The sequence below is a fragment of the Oncorhynchus tshawytscha genome, linkage group LG14, assembly GCF_018296145.1.
Source record: "Oncorhynchus tshawytscha isolate Ot180627B linkage group LG14, Otsh_v2.0, whole genome shotgun sequence".
NCBI lineage: Eukaryota > Metazoa > Chordata > Actinopteri > Salmoniformes > Salmonidae > Oncorhynchus > Oncorhynchus tshawytscha.
The window spans coordinates 8,712,877-8,731,799 of NC_056442.1; the positions used below are offsets into that span (position 1 = coordinate 8,712,877).

Below are 18,923 nucleotides of genomic sequence, written 5' to 3' on the forward strand. Positions count from 1 at the left end.
AAGATGCACAGAGAGGCACAAGTGTCCACTTCACCTCACCTTTGGCCCAGCGGGACAGCTGGTATGGTGATGTGTGTTGGGATGTGCAAGTCATCGATGATGGGGTAGGCATGGGCTGGAACCTGTAAATTATCTTCCCCCTGGAGAGAGATTGAGAGAAAATAACAACGCTCCCTGATGCATTCCTTTAGTGGAGTTCTAAGCAAGACGAAACCTTCTAGCAGTACCCTGGTCCCAGATCAGTTTGCAATGGAGTGACAATGACCTTAGTTGGCAAGACAGCACAAACAGATCTGGGACCAAGCTTACCTTGCAGCAACTATGGAGAAAAACGTTGACAACAAACAACATCTAATGCATAAACACTGCAAATTCCTATTTTGATTGACAATTGAATAGATTAGAAGTAGAAGTTGAAGACATCACTGTCAGGCATGACAGCAAGCGAACTTGATTAGAAACTAACATAGCACTGGATTCCAACCTTGCAATGAACCCGAATACAGTCATAGAAGTAGCGCCATTCGTCAGGACAGAAGTGTACTTTCACTGTGTAGGACAGTCCGGGGACAAGACGATGCTGCACAGAATATCAAAATGGAGGAATTAAGCATCAACGCTAACACTCATACGAATCAAAGATTATAGACGGAATGCATAACATGACATCAAATAGTAATAAACAAATACCTGTTTTAAATATTTTGTTTGGGTGGGGATAATGTGAATGTTGATCACTTCAGATGATATGTTGGTAAGCTTCTGAGGAAGATTAAAACAAAGATTAATTAGATGATGCCTTGTATAAGAATGTACTGGCAGATGAAGTGTATATAACTGCACAATTGTATCTAAAAAGTCAGTGCTGTGTCTTTTGTTCTCTTGGAACAGTCAACACATTGCTGAAGCTCATTGCTGAAGCTCACCAAGCTCCTCTGATCATCATTCCCCAGCTTAAACCCACTGAAGTGAAGTGCTGGGGGTTCTGCTTGGATTGCACTGTTGCTCTTGAGTTTGGTATAGGTTTCTGGAAGGTATAATTATAATATAAATGAGATATATGTATTCACCATCTGCTTAGTCCCATGTGGCTCAATTGGTAGAGCATGGTGCTTGCAATGCCAGGGTTGTGGGTTTTATTCCCATGGGGGACCAGTACAAAAAAAAGTATGAAAACGTATGCACTCACTATTGCAAGTCGCTCCGGATAAGAACATCTGCTAAATGACTAAAATGGAAATATAAGAAACCAAAATGCCCGAGGGAGCCACACACTGTATAATGTAGGCTATGGTAACTCAGATAGCAGCATGAGCATGCTAGCCCAAGCACTCTACTACAATAAACATGTTCTTCTTGACTGAATATAGCCTGTTAAATATATGACTGAGATGTATCAAATCGTTAAAGTGTAAGGGTCCTACGGGTCTCTAGTAGGTGATGAGGGACATCAGAGGGACTTCTTTTTCTGTCCTCCACCAGTCGGCACAGGGGCAGAGGGTGTCTTCTTCCTTTGACTGTCTGTGAATGTCTCTGATGCAGTGTGTGCCACTTCCATCATTTCTCCATTAAAAACAGGGCTGAAGAAGATCGCAAACAATATCACAAATCACATCACATCAGATATGTAAATGCTTGCCTTTCAAAGATGCAATGTTGTCCATATTATAATGAGAAGAACCAAATGACACAAAGCTAGCAAGCCAACGTTGTGCATGTGCAGCTACAGTGGTTGACACTGGAAAGTAAGCAAACTAGCTAGGGACGGGTTAGCAAGAGAGAGTGGAAGCTAGCACAACATAGAGAAGGAGCTAGCAAAGAGGAACAGCTAGCTACTATAACGTTAGATTGTTATCAAACTACATGACACCCGTGCGTCTTTCTGGATATATTAGTCTGTAAACAGTTTTTGTAGGTTCGATTTGGTAGCTCATAAACAACACAAGTTTTTATTCGTTGCATCATGTGGGTGCTTTTCAAGGTTAAAAACGGCCCGTACCTGATGTTTCACCTACAAAACATCCACCAAACACTCTCGTCGCCATAGTAATGCTTCCGTGGGACGTGGTTAGTACTAGCAAAGAGTTTCTAAACCCAGAGGCGCAACATCGCCAGACTTCTGGGAACGCTTGCAAAACAGACCCAGCATATAAAACCGGGTTTGGGGGTTTGAGAAGTGAATGAGAGAAGCGAAAAATTATTTTTTGGTGGTTAATTTATCTAAAGGCACAACCTAGATTCGAGCCAATGTATTAAGCAGTTGAACATGGTATTACTACAACCTCGTGAAAGTGAAAACAACGTTATATCGAAGGAGTGCCTTTGATATGATGGCACGCACATGCGCAGTACAGCGTGAGACGACCGTTAGACCCGATTACGTATTTCTGCGCATGAATTTAGCGAGCCAACATCACCATGACTTCGCCTACAAGCGTTTTCGGGGATTTCTGTTGGAGAAGCAGTTTCTGCCTATCTTCATACTGTATTGTCTTTGGTAATAGTCTATTATAAAAAGGTCAGGTGTAAATAACCGCACAAACAAAACACATGCAGTTGGTTTGGACAAAGACAGTGGATGCTGATTGATGACTTGCTGCTTTGAATAGGACGATTATTTCAAACTTTTAGTACCGAAAGTCAGTTTACAGTTTCTTCAAGACTATAATTAAGTTACATTTTTTTGGGTAAATGATGATAGTGACTGACAAAATGCACATTGGAATTATTGGAATCCTACTGGGCATGTACTTGAAGGTAAGAATGCACACGCGTGTTTGAAAAAGCTGGGCATGTTTGGCAAAGGTACATACATATACACTCCGTGTAAGAAACATTAGGAACACCTTCATAATACTGAGTTGCAGCACCTTTTGCCCTCAGAACAGCCTCAGTTCGTCGGGACATGGACTATAAGGTGTCAAAAGCGTTCCTTAGGGATGCTGGCCCATGTTGAATCCAATGCTTCCCACAATTGTGTCAAGTTAGCTGGATGTCTGTTGGACCACTCTTAATACACACGGGAAACTGTTGAGCGTGGAAAAACCCAGCAGTGTTGCAGTTCTTGACACACTCCAACTACTACCATACCCTGTTCAAAGGCACTGAAATATTTGAATTGACACATATCACAATCCATGTCTCAAGGCTTCACAATCATTCTTTAACCTGTCTCCTCACCTTTATCTATACTGAGTTGAAGTGGATTTATCAGGTGACATCAATAATAGATCATAGCTTATACCTGGGCAGTCTACTATGTCAAGGAAAGGGAATCTAGGTTGAAGGTTTAGATTTCGAGAAAATTAGAAACTAAGGAATACTTATTTTTATGTTTTGTGCACTCAGTGCCTTCAGAAAGTATTCACATTTAACCTTTTCCAAATTGTGTTGTTACAAAGTGGCATCATTTAAAAAATGTTTTTGTCAAATCTACACAATACTTTAATATAAAAGCGGGGGAAAAAAACAAAAATGTAAAAATATTTGTATTTTTATATATTAGGAAGGTGTTCCTAGTGTTTGGTATACTCAGTGTATATTATTTTCACATTTAGTGGAGACTACAGCAGTGAGTCTTATCTGGGTATGTCTCTCTAAGAGTTTTCCACAGCAGGATTGTGAAACATTTGCACATTATTCTTTTCAGAATTCTTCAAACTCTGTCAAATAGGTTGTTGATCATTCCTAGACAACCATTTTCTGATCTTGCAATAGGTTTTAAAGCAGATTTAAATCAAAAACTGTTACTCGGCAACTCAGGAACACTCCAGTGTAGATGTGGCCTTATGTTTTCTGTCATTGTCCTGCTGAAAGGTGAATTAATCTCCCAGTGTGTGGTGGAAAGCAGACATAACCATGTTTTCTACTAGGATTTTGCCTGTGCCCATTCCAATGATTACAAGCATACCCATAACATGATGCAGCCACCACTATGCTTGAAAATATGGAGTGGTACTCTCCACGTGTTGTGTTGAATTCCCCCAAACATAACACTTTGTATTCCGGACAAAAAGTACATTGTTTGCTAAATTCATTGCAGTATTACTTTAGTGCCTTGTTGCAAACAGGATGCATGTTTTGGAATATTTTTGTTCTGTACAAGCTTCCCTTTTTTCACTCTGTCAATTAAGTTAGTATTGTGGAGTAACTACAATGTTGATCCATCCTCAGTTTTCTCCTATCACAGCCATCAAACTCTAACTGTTTTAAAGTCATCATTGGCCTCATGGTGAAATCCCTGAGTGGTTTCCTTCCTCTCCAGCAACTGAGTTAGGAAGGACGCCTGTATATTTGTAGTCACTGGGTGTATTGATACGCCATCCAAAGTGTAACTAATAACTTCGCCATGCTCAAAAGGATATTCAATATCTGCTTTTTAACATTTTTACCCTTCTTTGCGAGGCATTGGAAAACCTCTATGGTCTTTTTGGTTGAATCTGTGTTTGAAATTGACTGCTCGACTGGGGGACCTTACAGATAATTGTATGTGTGGGGTACAGAGATGAGGTAGTCATAAAAATAAATAAAAATAAACATGCAACTTATTATGCGGCTTGTTAACAGATGTTTACTCCTGAACTCATTTAGGCTAGCCATAACAAAGGGGTTGAATACTTATTGACTCAAGACATTTCATCTTTTTATTCATTTGTAAACGTTAAAAAACAAAACATAATTAAACTTAATTCCAGTGACCAAAAAAACTCAATTTAATCCATTCTAAATGCAGTCTAACAACAAAATGTGGAAAAAAGTCAAGGAGTGTGAATACCTTCTGAAGGCACTGTAGGCTATGGAGAGATGACGCATGCACACGTTCTTTTTCTTTTCAACTGTGAAAGGTTCAAGCAGACTGTGAGCCGTACATCATTCTTATTAGAGAGGAGGAGCGGTGCCTTCATGAGTTGCAACTGCATAATGTGTCCAAAACTCCCCAACCAGGTGAGATGAGACCGTTTGTAATTCTTCCCCCTTAGAAATTCATACCCAGCATGGTTTGTCATGTTTTCCTACGCTAAACAAATGTAGGTTAACATGTTCCTTCTCTATTCCATAATAGTCAATGTTTTTAGAATTTGTTTATTTAATGGCATTATATGATATGCATACCACATAAGAGTAAAATCATTTCCAGTCCCACAGGTATCAAAATCTGAAACGGCACCACACATCAGCACATCACTGGGAACCATGCCAGTTTGACTGTGGACTAGGTTTCCCTCTAGTGGCAGTATAGAGTAGGTTACATCTCAACATACAGCATTATCGTTGTAGTTACTTCCCCACTTTGAGTTCAACATTACTGTCATTTTGGTGAGAACAGTTCATCAGATTATCAGAGCTGTTTGTCTTGCTCCTCTTGTTATTACTGGACTATGGGCGGCAGGTAGCCTAAGAGCATTGGGCCAGTAACCCGAAAAGTTTCCTGGTTCGAATCCCCGAGCCGACTAGGTGAAAAATCTGTTGATCTGCCCTTGAGCAAGGCACTTAACCCCAATTGCTCTTGTAAATCACTCTGGATAAGAGAGTTTAAATGACGAAAATGTAAATTATTCACAACGACCAAACAAGGACTGCCGTTGTACTGTTTGCCTTATAATTATAACACAAATATTTACACACTTTGATTATAATTTGAGAGATACAAGAAAACAGTACCTGATTTGTTTTTCTTATTCAGACTGCAAGGGTATGTGGGACCACTTGAATTGCTGGTCTCCTGCTTTTGTAGGGGAAACTGCATCACAGAACTGTCCCAATTTCTTCAAATCAGAAGGTGAGAAACCCCCATCCCATTCCTGGCTGTTACGATGTGTGTGGTAGACCCCTACCCCACCCCTGGCTGTTATGATGTGTGTGTTATACCCCCCAACCCCTGGCTGTTATTTGTTAGACCCCCACCCCCCCCTGGCTGTTATTTGTTAGACCCCCCCCCCAACCCCTGGCTGTTATTTGTTAGACCCCCACCCCACCCCTGGCTGTTACGATGTGTGTGTATACCCCCAACCCCTGGCTGTTATTTGTTAGACCCCCACCCCACCCCTGGCTGTTACGATGTGTGTGTTATACCCCCCCCAACCCCTGGCTGTTATTTGTTAGACCCCCACCCCACCCCTGGCTGTTACGATGTGTGTGTTATACTCCCCCCCAACCCCTGGCTGTTATTTGTTAGACCCCCACCCCACCCCTGTCTGTTATGTGTTAGACCCCCACCCCACCCCTGTCTGTTATGATGTGTTAGAACCCACCCCACCCGTCTGTTATGATGTGTTAGACCCCCACCCCACCCCTGTCTGTTATGTGTTAGACCCCCACCCACCCCTGTCTGTTATGATGTGTTAGACCCCCACCCCACCCCTGTCTGTTATGTGTTAGACCCCCACCCACCCCTGTCTGTTATGATGTGTTAGACCCCCACCCCACCCCTGTCTGTTATGTGTTAGACCCCCACCCCACCCCTGTCTGTTATGTGTTAGACCCCCACCCACCCCTGTCTGTTATGTGTTAGACCCCCACCCCACCCCTGTCTGTTATGATGTGTTAGACCCCCACCCCACCCCTGTCTGTTATGTGTTAGACCCCCACCCACCCCTGTCTGTTATGATGTGTTAGACCCCCACCCCACCCCTGTCTGATGTGTTAGACCCCCACCCACCCCTGTCTGTTATGATGTGTTAGACCCCCACCCCACCCCTGTCTGTTATGATGTGTTAGACCCCCACCCCACCCCTGTCTGTTATGATGTGTTAGACCCCCACCCCACCCCTGTCTGTTATGTGTTAGACCCCCACCCACCCCTGTCTGTTATGATGTGTTAGACCCCCACCCCACCCCTGTCTGTTATGATGTGTTAGACCCCCACCCCACCCCTGTCTGTTATGTGTTAGACCCCCATCCCACCCCTGTCTGTTATGTGTTAGACCCCCACCCCACCCCTGTCTGTTATGATGTGTTAGACCCCCATCCCACCCCTGTCTGTTATGTGTTAGACCCCCACCCCACCCCTGTCTGTTATGATGTGTTAGACCCCCACCCCACCCCTGTCTGTTATGATGTGTTAGACCCCCACCCCACCCCTGTCTGTTATGTGTTAGACCCCCACCCCACCCCTGTCTGTTATGATGTGTTAGACCCCCACCCCACCCCTGTCTGTTATGTGTTAGACCCCCACCCCACCCCTGTCTGTTATGATGTGTTAGACCCCCATCCCACCCCTGTCTGTTATGTGTTAGACCCCCACCCCACCCCTGTCTGTTATGATGTGTTCAACCCCCACCCACCCCTGTCTGTTATGATGTGTTAGACCCCCACCCCACCCCTGTCTGTTATGATGTGTTCGACCCCCACCCCACCCGTCTGTTATGATGTGTTAGACCCCCACCACACCTCTGGCTGTTATGTGTTCGACCCCCACCCCACCCGTCTGTTATGATGTGTTAGACCCCCACCCCACCCCTGTCTGTTATGATGTGTTCGACCCCCACCCCACCCTGTCTGTTATGATGTGTTAGACCCCACCACACCCTGGCACCCCCACCCCACCCCACCCCTGTCTGTTATGATGTGTTCGACCCCCCCCCAACCCCTGGCTGTTATTTGTTAGACCCCCACCCCACCCCTGGCTGTTATTTGTTAGACCCCCCAACCCCTGGCTGTTATTTGTTAGACCCCACCCCACCCCTGGCTGTTACGATGTGTGTGTTATACCCCCCCAACCCCTGGCTGTTATTTGTTAGACCCCCACCCCACCCCTGGCTGTTACTGTTATACCCCCCCCAACCCCTGGCTGTTATTTGTTAGACCCCCACCCCACCCCTGGCTGTTACGAAGTGTGTGTTATACTCCCCCAACCCCTGGCTGTTATTTGTTAGACCCCCACCCCACCCCTGTCTGTTATGTGTTAGACCCCCACCCCACCCCTGTCTGTTATGATGTGTTAGAACCCACCCCACCCCTGTCTGTTATGATGTGTTAGACCCCCACCCCCCCGTCTGTTATGATGTGTTAGACCCCCACCCCACCCCTGGCTGTTATGTGTTAGACCCCCACCCCACCCCTGTCTGTTATGTGTTAGACCCCACCCCACCTGTCTGTTATGATGTGTTAGACCCCCACCCCACCCCTGTCTGTTATGTGTTAGACCCCCACCCACCCCTGTCTGTTATGATGTGTTAGACCCCCACCCCACCCCTGTCTGTTATGTTAGACCCCCACCCACCCCTGTCTGTTATGATGTGTTAGACCCCCACCCCACCCCTGTCTGTTATGTGTTAGACCCCCACCCCACCCCTGTCTGTTATGTGTTAGACCCCCACCCACCCCTGTCTGTTATGTGTTAGACCCCCACCCCACCCCTGTCTGTTATGATGTGTTAGACCCCCACCCCACCCCTGTCTGTTATGTGTTAGACCCCCACCCACCCCTGTCTGTTATGATGTGTTAGACCCCCACCCCACCCCTGTCTGTTATGATGTGTTAGACCCCCACCCACCCCTGTCTGTTATGATGTGTTAGACCCCCACCCCACCCCTGTCTGTTATGATGTGTTAGACCCCCACCCCACCCCTGTCTGTTATGATGTGTTAGACCCCACCCCACCCCTGTCTGTTATGTGTTAGACCCCCACCCACCCCTGTCTGTTATGATGTGTTAGACCCCCACCCCACCCCACCCCTGTCTGTTATGATGTGTTAGACCCCCACCCCACCCCTGTCTGTTATGTTAGACCCCCATCCCACCCCTGTCTGTTATGTGTTAGACCCCCACCCCACCCCTGTCTGTTATGATGTGTTAGACCCCCATCCCACCCCTGTCTGTTATGTGTTAGACCCCCACCCCACCCCTGTCTGTTATGATGTGTTAGACCCCCACCCCACCCCTGTCTGTTATGATGTGTTAGACCCCCACCCCACCCCTGTCTGTTATGTGTTAGACCCCCACCCCACCCCTGTCTGTTATGATGTGTTAGACCCCCACCCCACCCCTGTCTGTTATGTGTTAGACCCCCACCCCACCCCTGTCTGTTATGATGTGTTAGACCCCCATCCCACCCCTGTCTGTTATGTGTTAGACCCCCACCCCACCCCTGTCTGTTATGATGTGTTCACCCCCACCCACCCCTGTCTGTTATGATGTGTTAGACCCCCACCCCACCCCTGTCTGTTATGATGTGTTCGACCCCCACCCCACCCGTCTGTTATGATGTGTTAGACCCCACCACACCTCTGGCTGTTATGTGTTCGACCCCCACCCCACCCGTCTGTTATGATGTGTTAGACCCCCACCCCACCCCTGTCTGTTATGATGTGTTCGACCCCCACCCCACCCGTCTGTTATGATGTGTTAGACCCCCACCACACCTCTGGCTGTTATGTGTTCGACCCCCACCCCACCCCACCCCTGTCTGTTATGATGTGTTCGACCCCACCCCACCCCTGTCTGTTATGTGTTCGACCCCCACCCCACCCCACCCCTGTCTGTTATGTGTTCGACCCCCACCCCACCCCTGTCTGTTATGATGTGTTCGACCCCCACCCCACCCCTGTCTGTTATGTGTTCGACCCCCACCCCACCCCTGTCTGTTATGACACCCCACCCCACCCCTGTCTGTTATGATGTGTTCGACCCCCACCCCACCCCTGTCTGTTATGTGTTAGACCCCCACCCCACCCCTGTCTGTTATGATGTGTTCGACCCCCACCCCACCCCTGTCTGTTATGATGTGTTCGACCCCCACCCCACCCCTGTCTGTTATGATGTGTTCGACCCCCACCCCACCCCACCCCTGTCTGTTATGATGTGTTCGACCCCCACCCCAGGCTGTTATGAGTGTGTTAGTTAGTTAATGATCCACCACCAAGATCATTTGTTTCCATTCAATACAAAAATGTTTGTCTTTCTACCATAAACTGTCGATTGATGCTCATACAGGCGATCGACTAAAAGGACAGAGGAGTGGTATAGAGTTCATAAAAGGTCTGCTTGTGGAAACAGCGGCATCGTGAAGTGATTTATGACAACCTTACATAACACAAATGACGCCTGCAATAACAATTGCCTGCACTAAAATACCTGGAGATACTGAAACTGCATAATACCTGGAGATACTGAAACTGCATAATACCTGAGATACTGAAACTGCATAATACCTGGAGATACTGAAACTGCATAATACCTGAGATACTGAAACTGCATAATACCTGAGATACTGAAACTATGTAGGTCTCAGAAAATCATAGGTCTGTTCTATGGTCAAGGTTTTTTACTCTGATGCTGACTATTTTCACGGCCATAATTAATTTATTTGAACAATACAGCAAGTTTAGTATTGATGAGGCTGTATGATTTTCCAGGTAAAGTGGACCGGAACTGCACAGACACGGGCTGGACGGACCCATTCCCCCCTTACGAGCATGCATGTTTCAACGAAAGCTTCCACTTACTTGGAGAGGTGGGTACATGTGTACTTTTCGTATGTGCTACATTACTGGTTTTGTCTTTGATTCAGGACATTTACTTCAAAACAAGGGAAAGCCATATCAGTGTTGAGCATTGATTTAAAAATACATGGACAATTTATGTAAAACCATTCTTACCCCGGGCCTCTTTTTCCTCCCAGTCACATGACTCCCACATGTACTTCCCCTATGTGAAGACCATGTACACTGCAGGCTACGCTCTCTCTCTAATCTCTCTCACCATCGCCATCACCATCCTCTGTCTCTTTAGGTGAGAAACAGAGAATCAAGTCTAAGAACTGTTATGATAAAAAATGTGATAATCCATTTGGGTACTCAATAAACTACACTGTAATCAACATGCGTATCTTAATATTGGGTCTCAGTGGGGGATTAAACATATTACAAAAGCATGTTGGTCAAGGAGGACATTTCAAACTGCTTTTACACTCTTCCTGTTGTCTAGGAAACTGCACTGCACCAGAAACTACATTCACATCCAACTCTTCGTTTCCTTCATCCTGCGTGCTACCTTCATCTTCATCAAAGACTCTGTGCTCTTCACCGATGAAGACTTCTACCACTGTGACGACTACCCAGTACGTATCTACTGTACTTTGTAGTGACTGTCAATGCATGTGTGAATGGATGAACACATTGATACAGAGAAATTTGTAATAACTATTGAAAAAAATGTGTTTTGATAAAAGTTGTTCATCTTTCAACATGATATGGACATACTAAAATACCCCTCCTATATGCACACAAAAGTATGTGGACAACCCTTCAAATGAGTGGATTTGGCTATTTCAGCCACACCCGTTGCTTACAGGTGTATAAAATCGAGCACACAGCCATGGAATCTCCATAGAGTAACATTGGCAGTAGAACAGCCTTACTGAAGAGGTCTGTGACTTTCAATGAAGCACCGTCATAGGATGCCACCTTTCCAACAAGTCAGTTCGTCAAATTTCTGCCCTGCTAGAGTTGCCCCGGTCAACTGTAAAAATTGTCTGTTGAGTTCCAAACTGCCTCTGGAAGCAGCGTCAGCACAACAACTGTTCGTCGGGAGCTTCATGAAATGGGTTTCAATGGCAGAGCAGGCGACTGCTCTGCGCAATGCCAAGCATCAACATCAGCATCAACATGCGCAATGCCAAGCATCAACCGGAGTGGTGTAAAGACCCCCGCCATTAGGCTCTGGAGCAGTGGAAACGTGTTCTCTGGAATGATAAATCACACTTCACCATCTGGCAGTCCGACGGATGAATCTGGGTTTGGCGGATGCCAGGAGAACGCTATCAACCCCAAAGCATAGTGCAAACTGTAACGTTTGATAGAGGAGGAATAATGGTATGGGGCTGTTTTTCATGGTTCGGGATAGGCCCGTTAGTTCCAGTGAAGGGAATCTTAACGCTACAACATACAATGGCATTATAGACGATTCTGTACTTCCAACTTTGTGGCAACAGTTTGGGGAAGGCCCTTTCCTGTTTCAGCTTGACAATGCCCCCTTGCACAAGCGAGAGCCATACAGAAATGGTTTGTCGAGATCGGTGTGGAAGAACTTGACTGCCCTGCACAGATCTCTGACCTCAACCCCATCGAACACCTTTTGGATGAATTGGAACGCTGACTGCGAGCCTGGCCTAATCGCCCAACCTCACTAATGCTCTTGTGGCTGAATGGAAGCAAGTCCCCGTAGCAATGTTCCAATATTTAGTGGAAAGCCTTCCCAGAAGAGTGGAGGATGTTATAACAGCAATGGGGGTGGGGAGGGGGGGGGTGCAACTCCATATTAATGCCCATGATTTTGGAATGAGATGTTTGACTAGCAGGTGTCCACATATTTTTGTTCATGTAGTGTATATGTCTTTTCTCATCATATCCTGTAGGCGGTGTGTAAGTTAGTGGTGATGTTCTCCAACTACTGCATCATGGCTAACTACAGCTGGCTGCTGGTGGAGGGACACTACCTCCACACCCTGGTCAGCCTCTCCTTCTTCTCCAAGAAGAAACACCTTTGGTGGTACATCATCCTGGGCTGGGGTACGGACACCTGTCCACTCTACATTACAACAACACTACTGATACCATGTCATTGTCATCTAGCAATGTCATTTTGATCAGTTAAGAGACAGACTTGATAGTGAACTACTAACTGAAATGAGAGGGATTGGATTTAACTAAACCATTTTTGTTTTGTTTTTCTACATAGGTTTGCCAATGATTGTCATTGTATCCTGGGGCTTGGCAAAATACTTCTATGAGGATGAAGGGTAACATACAGATTAATGGGATGTCATAGACTATTTTAAACAGATGACAATTGCATCATCATAGTTCACATACATGAATATGTTTCCCTATATCCTCAAGCTGCTGGGAGACAAGGGTACATGACTGGGTTTGGTGGATTCTCAGATTACCAGTCCTACTCTTCATAATCGTAAGTGCATCAATCGCTGTTGATAACTAATGATTAGGCCAATGCATTGTTCAAGATTGTTCAAGACAGAATACCAGGGCGCGTTCTCAGAGCATGCACAGACCAGCTGGCAAGTGTCTTCACAGACATTTTCATCCTCTCCTTGTCCCAGATTATAATCCTAACATGTTTCAAACTGACCACCATTGTACCTGTTCCCAGGAACTCCAAGGTAAACTGCCTAAATGACTGTCCCCTTGTAGCACATCACATCTGTAATTATGAAGTGCGTTGGAAGGCTGGTCATGTCACACATCAACACCATCATCCCAAACAACCTGGAACCACTCCAATTAGCATACTGCCCTAACAAATCCACAGATGATGCTCTCAATTGCATTTCACACTGCCCTTTCCCACCTGGACAAGAGAGGAAATAACTATGTGAGATTGCTGTTCATAAACTACAGCTCGGCGTTCAACACCATATTCCCCTCCAAGCTCAGGACCCTTGGACTGAACCTCTGCAACTGGATCGTGGACTTCCTGACAGGCCGGCCCCAGATGGTGAGGGTAGGCAACAACACTTCCGCCATGCTGACCCTCAACACGGGGGCCCTACAGGGGTGTATGCTTAGTCCCCTTCTGTACTCCCTGTTCACCCACAACTCCAACACCATCAAGTTTGCTGACGGCAACAGTGGTAGGCCTGATCACCGATGGTGATGAGACAGCCTACAAGGAGGAGGTAAGAGACTTAGCAGTGTGGTGCCAGGACAACAGCCTCTCCCACAATGTCAGTAAGACCAAGGAGCTGAGCGTGGACTGCAGGAGAGAGGGGAGAGCATATCCCAATCCACAATGACGGAGCTGTAGTGGAGCAGGTTGAGTGTTTCAAGTTCCTTGGCGTCCACATCATTAAGAATTTAACATGGTGTAAACACACATCCACACAGTCGTGAAGAGGGCACAACAATGTCTCTTACGCCTTGGGCCGAAAATATTTGGTCTGGGCTCAACCCCCTTCAGCGCCTGCACCCGGGGGCGCCCTGTGCCGCCCACGGCAAGATGCCGCCCTGGGCATCTGCCCATGTCGTCCGTACCTAAATCCGCTACTGATTTGTATTAGTCTATCAATAAATCTCTTTGCCAAAATTCGGCATCTCTCCCATGTCTTATTCGACTGTTTTTGAAAGTGTAAGGATAATAATTCAGCCATAGTTGTTCTGAAATGTCTATTGCTTGCCAACATTTTATTCCCTCTGTTTAATATAACACACATACATTCATTATTCATTTCGGTTCCTCTATGTTTAATATAACACACATACATTCATTATTAATTTCGGAAGCCTATCCTGACGTGAAGTTTGTTCTATAGAAAGTATTTGACTCTTATGTGTGCCACAGAAAGTATTTGTCTCTAGCCACAAAATTAAGGAAATTAGAAGGGGGTGGGTCTGTCATGGGGGAGATTTTCGTCACAACACCGTCCCCAGGATCTCCATATCAGGCAGTGTCAGAGGAAGGCCCGAAAAATTCCTAAAGACACCCACCAAAGTTCGCTGTTCACTCTACTACAGTCCAGCAAGTGGTACTGGAGCATCATCTCTCCGACAGGCTCCGAGACAGCTTCTACCCCAAGCCATAAGACTGCTAAATAGCCATAGATAGTCCGGGTAACCAGTTAATTAATTATGTGCATTGACCCTTTCTTTTTTACAATTTTCTGTATTGTAAAATAATAGTGAAGACATCAAAACACATGTACTAACCTTTTTTTTTAACAAATCAAAATATATTTTAGATTCTTTAAAGTAGCCACCCTTTGCCTTCATGACAGCTTTGCACACTTTTGGCATTCTCTCAACCAGCTTCACCTGGAATGCTTTTCCAACAGTCTAGAAGGAGTTCCCACATATGCTGAGCACTTGTCGTCTGCTTTTTCTTTACTCTGTCGTCCAACTTATGCCAAACCATCTCAATTGGGTTGAGGTTGGGTGATTGTGGAGGCCAGGTCATCTGATGCAGCACTCCATCACTCTCCTTGGTCAAATAGCCCTTACACAGCTTGGAGGTGTGTTGTTTTATTGTCCTGTTGAAAAACAAATGACAGTCCCACTAAGCGCAAACCAGGTGAGAGGCATATCGCTGCAGAATGCTGTTGTAGCCATGCTGGTTAAGTGTGACTTGAATTCTAAATAAATCACTGACAGTGTCACCAGCAAAGCACCATCACACCACCTCCTCCATGCTTCACGGTGGGATCCACACATGCAGAGATAATCTGTTCACCTACTCTTCGTCTCACAAAGACACGGCAGTTGGAAACAAAACCTCAAATTTGGACTCATCAGACCAAAGGACAGATTTCCACCTGTCTGATGTCCATTCCTCGTGTTTCTTGACCCAAGCAAGTCTCTTCTTATTGGTGTCCTTTAGTAATGGTTTCTTTGCAGCAATTCAACCATGAATGCCTGATTCATGCAGTCTCCTCTGAACAGTTGATGTTGAGATGTAACTGTTACTTTAACTCTGTGAAGCCTTTATTTGGGCTGCAATCTGAGGTGAAGCTAACTCTTACAAACATTTCCTTTGCAGCAGAGGTAACTCTGGGTCTTCCTTTCCAGTGGTTGTCCTCATGAGAGCCAGTTTCATCATAGAGCTTGATGGTTTTCGTGACTGCACTTGAAGAAACTTTCAAAGTTTTAGAAATCTTCCAATTGACTTACTTTAAAGATGTCATTTCTCTTTGCTTATTTGAGCTGTTCTTGACATAATATGGACTTGGTCTTTTACCAAATAGGGCTATCTTCTGTATGCCACCTATAACTTTTCACAACAACTGATTGGCTCAAACGCATTAAGTAAAGCAATTCCACAAATTAACTTTCAACAAGGCACACCTGTTAATTGAAATGCATTCAAGGTGACTACCTCATGAAGCTGGTTGAGAGAATGCCAAGAGTATGCAAAGCTGTAATCAAGACAAAGGGTGGCTACTTCGAAGAACCTCAAATATAAAATAGATTTTGATTTGTTTAACACCATTTTGTTTTCTACATGATTCCATATGTGTTATTTCATAGTTTTGATGTCTTCACTATTATTCTACAATGTAGAAAATAGTCAAATAAAGAAAAACCCTTGAAAGAGTAGGTGTCCAAACTTTTGACTGGTACTTTATACATACATACACACACCAAGTGTACAAAATATTAGGAACACTTTCCTAATATTGAGTTGAACCCCCCCTTTTTTGCCCTCAGAACAGCCTCAATTCATCGGGGCATGGACTACAAGGTGTCAAAAGCATTCCACAGGGATGCTGGCCCACGTTGACTCCAATGCTTCCCACAGTTGTGTCAAGTTGGCTGTCCTTTGAATGGTGGAGCGTTCTTGATACACAAAGGAAACTTGAGCATGAAAAACCCTGCATCTTGCATTTCTTGACACATTCAAACTAGTGCACCTGGCACCTACTACCACTCCCCATTCAAAGGCACCTACATCTTTTGTCTTGCCCATTCACCCTCTGAATGGCACACATACTCAATCCATTGTCTCCTCCCCTTCATCTACACTGATTGGAGTGGATTTAACAAGTGACATGAATAGGGGATCATAGCTTTCACCTGGTCGGTCTGTCATGGAAAGAGCAGGAGTTCTTAATGTTTTATACACAAGAAAACACCCTCATATGCTGCTACTCTGTGCATTATTAGACTTTTATTATGTATCCTGATGCTTAATCACTTTAGCCTGCCTTCATGTACATATCTACCTCAAATACTGTGCCTCATACCCCTGCACATTGATCTGGTACTCCCTGCTACAGTGCATTCGGAAATTATTCAGACACCTTGACCTTTTCCACATTACATCCTTATTCTAAAATAGATTAAATACGTTTTTCTCATCAATCTACACACAATGAGGTCAAAGGAATTGTCCGTAGAGCTCAGAGACAGGGTTGTGTCGAGGCACAGATCTGGGGAAAGGTACAAACAAGTTTCTGCGGCATTGAAGGTCCCCAAGAACACAATGGCCTCCATCATTCTGAAATGGAAGAAGTTTGGAACCACCAAGACTTCCTAGAGCTGGCCACCCAGCCAGACTGAGCAATCGGAGGAGAAGGGACTGGGAGACTAGTCAGGATCGAGGGAAAGATGAATGAAGCAAAGTACAGAGAGATCCTTGATGAAAACCTGCTCCAGAGCGCTCAGGACTTCAGACATTGGCGAAGGTTCACCTTCTAACAGGGCAACAACCTTAATCACACAGACAAGACAACGCAGGAATATCTGCAGAGAAGAATGGGAGAAACTCCCCAAATATAGGCGTGCCAAGCTTGTAGCGTCATACCCCAGAAGACTCGAGGCTGTAATCACTGCCAAAGGTGCTTCAACAAAGTACTGAGTAAAGGGTCCGAATACTTATGTAAATGTGATCAGTAATTTATTTTTATACATTTGTAAACATGTTTAAAACCTGTTTTTGCTTTGTCATTATAGGGTGTAGATTGATGAGGGGGGGAGGAGAATTTAGTTAATACATTTTAGTAAGGCTGTGTCGTTAAAAAAAAGTCCAGGGTTCTGAATACTTTCCAAATGCACTGTAGTTCATTCTTGTATATTTATTTTTTACTGCATTGTTGGAAGAGGCTCATAAGCAAGCATTTTCACTGTTAGTCTCCACCCATTGTATCTGGTGTATGTGACATACAATTCGTTTTTTATATAACTAATAATGTAAATATTAGTTTTACTCCGTACGGTATTCATTTGTTGCCATTTCATTGCAGATTAATTTGGTATTTTTTCTGAGTATCATAAGAATTCTGGTGGGGAAACTGCGGATGCCAGACATGCATGGAAATGAATTCAGCCAATACAAGTGAGTTGTCAACATGACCATACTGTACTAACGCCAAAGGATTTCAAAGGTGTTTATTCTGTAGGCTAAAATAAATAACTTAATTGCTTACGAGTGTTATAGTACCTGTGCCAACTTTCTGTAACCGTTGCCCAGTCAAACCTGAAAGACCAGCACAACGGCAAACTAATGGAATCTCTCAAAACATGTGTACAGTATTGATTCGTGTCTTTTGTGTATTGTAAAATTGAATCTTTTCCTTGGATATTTTCAGGAGACTTACCAAATCCACTTTTCTTTTGGTGACCCTCTTTGGTTTGTACTACATCCTCTTTGCCTTCTTACCCATCAAAGTCAGTGGTTTAACTTACAAAATATGGACCTTTGTTGAGCTGGCTCTTGCATCAACACAGGTAATTTTGACATTTATATATATATTTTTTTACTTTGCGGGAATATTATTTGATGTCTAAATTCCCCTTTCTTCCTTTCCAGGGCTTTGGAGTTGCTGTTCTTTACTGTTTTCTAAATGGGGAGGTAGGTTTTTGTCCCATTTCTCAAAACTATTATGTAAGTTGAAATAAGTGGTATAAATGTGCCATTGCTAATATTATGCAGCAGCCCTGATTAACAAGTGTCGATGATACACTATTCCCATCCCCTCCAAACCCAGGTACAGTACGAGGTACAGAGGAGATGGCGCAGGTGGAGGCTGAAGCAGCATCTACACGGGGAGCCCAGACAGCATGGTTCCATGAGCCAAAGCGTTTCTCCCCTTACCCAGGTCTCCTTGCTTCCCTGTTCTGGACCGGCCAGCCTGGCATGACCTTTGACCCCCCCCAAATCACTGGTGATCTCCTAGACATACCGGTTAAAAAACACTTACACAGATGACTCTCTCAAGACATCAAATTAACTTCAAGTTCTGGAACTTTCTTGAACTTGAGGAATGGTCCACAGAATCACTTGGCCACTCTTGAAGACTTGGACGTGGCATGGGAAACAGCACTGTACTGTGATTTTGTGCCATTCCCTCAAGCTCAAGCAACATTTCTAGGACAGTGGACTTGGCCTGAAGATCTAAGACATTTGGGTTCAGTAGAAATCCTAAGAAATGGGAACATGTTCAAAAAGCAGAAGTAGGACTCAGATCTTCAACA

At 44.8% G+C, this 18,923-nt stretch overlaps 1 protein-coding gene across 1 annotated transcript; it reads left to right on the forward strand.

Annotated features, from left to right (window-relative positions):
- Window positions 1–2,358: 2,358 nt before the first annotated feature.
- Window positions 2,359–18,869, forward strand: LOC112266480 (secretin receptor-like). The gene is made up of 13 exons (XM_024443973.2): window positions 2,359–2,757; window positions 4,845–4,944; window positions 5,684–5,779; window positions 10,356–10,453; window positions 10,622–10,731; window positions 10,927–11,059; window positions 12,356–12,509; window positions 12,679–12,739; window positions 12,840–12,909; window positions 17,693–17,784; window positions 18,038–18,176; window positions 18,259–18,300; window positions 18,437–18,869. The coding sequence occupies exons 1-13, from the start codon at window positions 2,692–2,694 to the stop codon at window positions 18,587–18,589; spliced, it is 1,314 nt and encodes a 437-aa protein (XP_024299741.1). The 5' UTR covers window positions 2,359–2,691; the 3' UTR covers window positions 18,590–18,869.
- Window positions 18,870–18,923: the final 54 nt, after the last annotated feature.

Bases quoted from the DNA above. Each gene is read 5' to 3' on its own strand.
- LOC112266480 (XM_024443973.2), top strand. From the start codon at position 2,692: ATGATGATAGTGACTGACAAAATGCACATTGGAATTATTGGAATCCTA. The intron at 18,177-18,258 runs GTAATTTTGACA...CTTCCTTTCCAG, and splicing joins TGGCTCTTGCATCAACACAG to GGCTTTGGAGTTGCTGTTCT. The intron at 18,301-18,436 runs GTAGGTTTTTGT...CTCCAAACCCAG, and splicing joins ACTGTTTTCTAAATGGGGAG to GTACAGTACGAGGTACAGAG.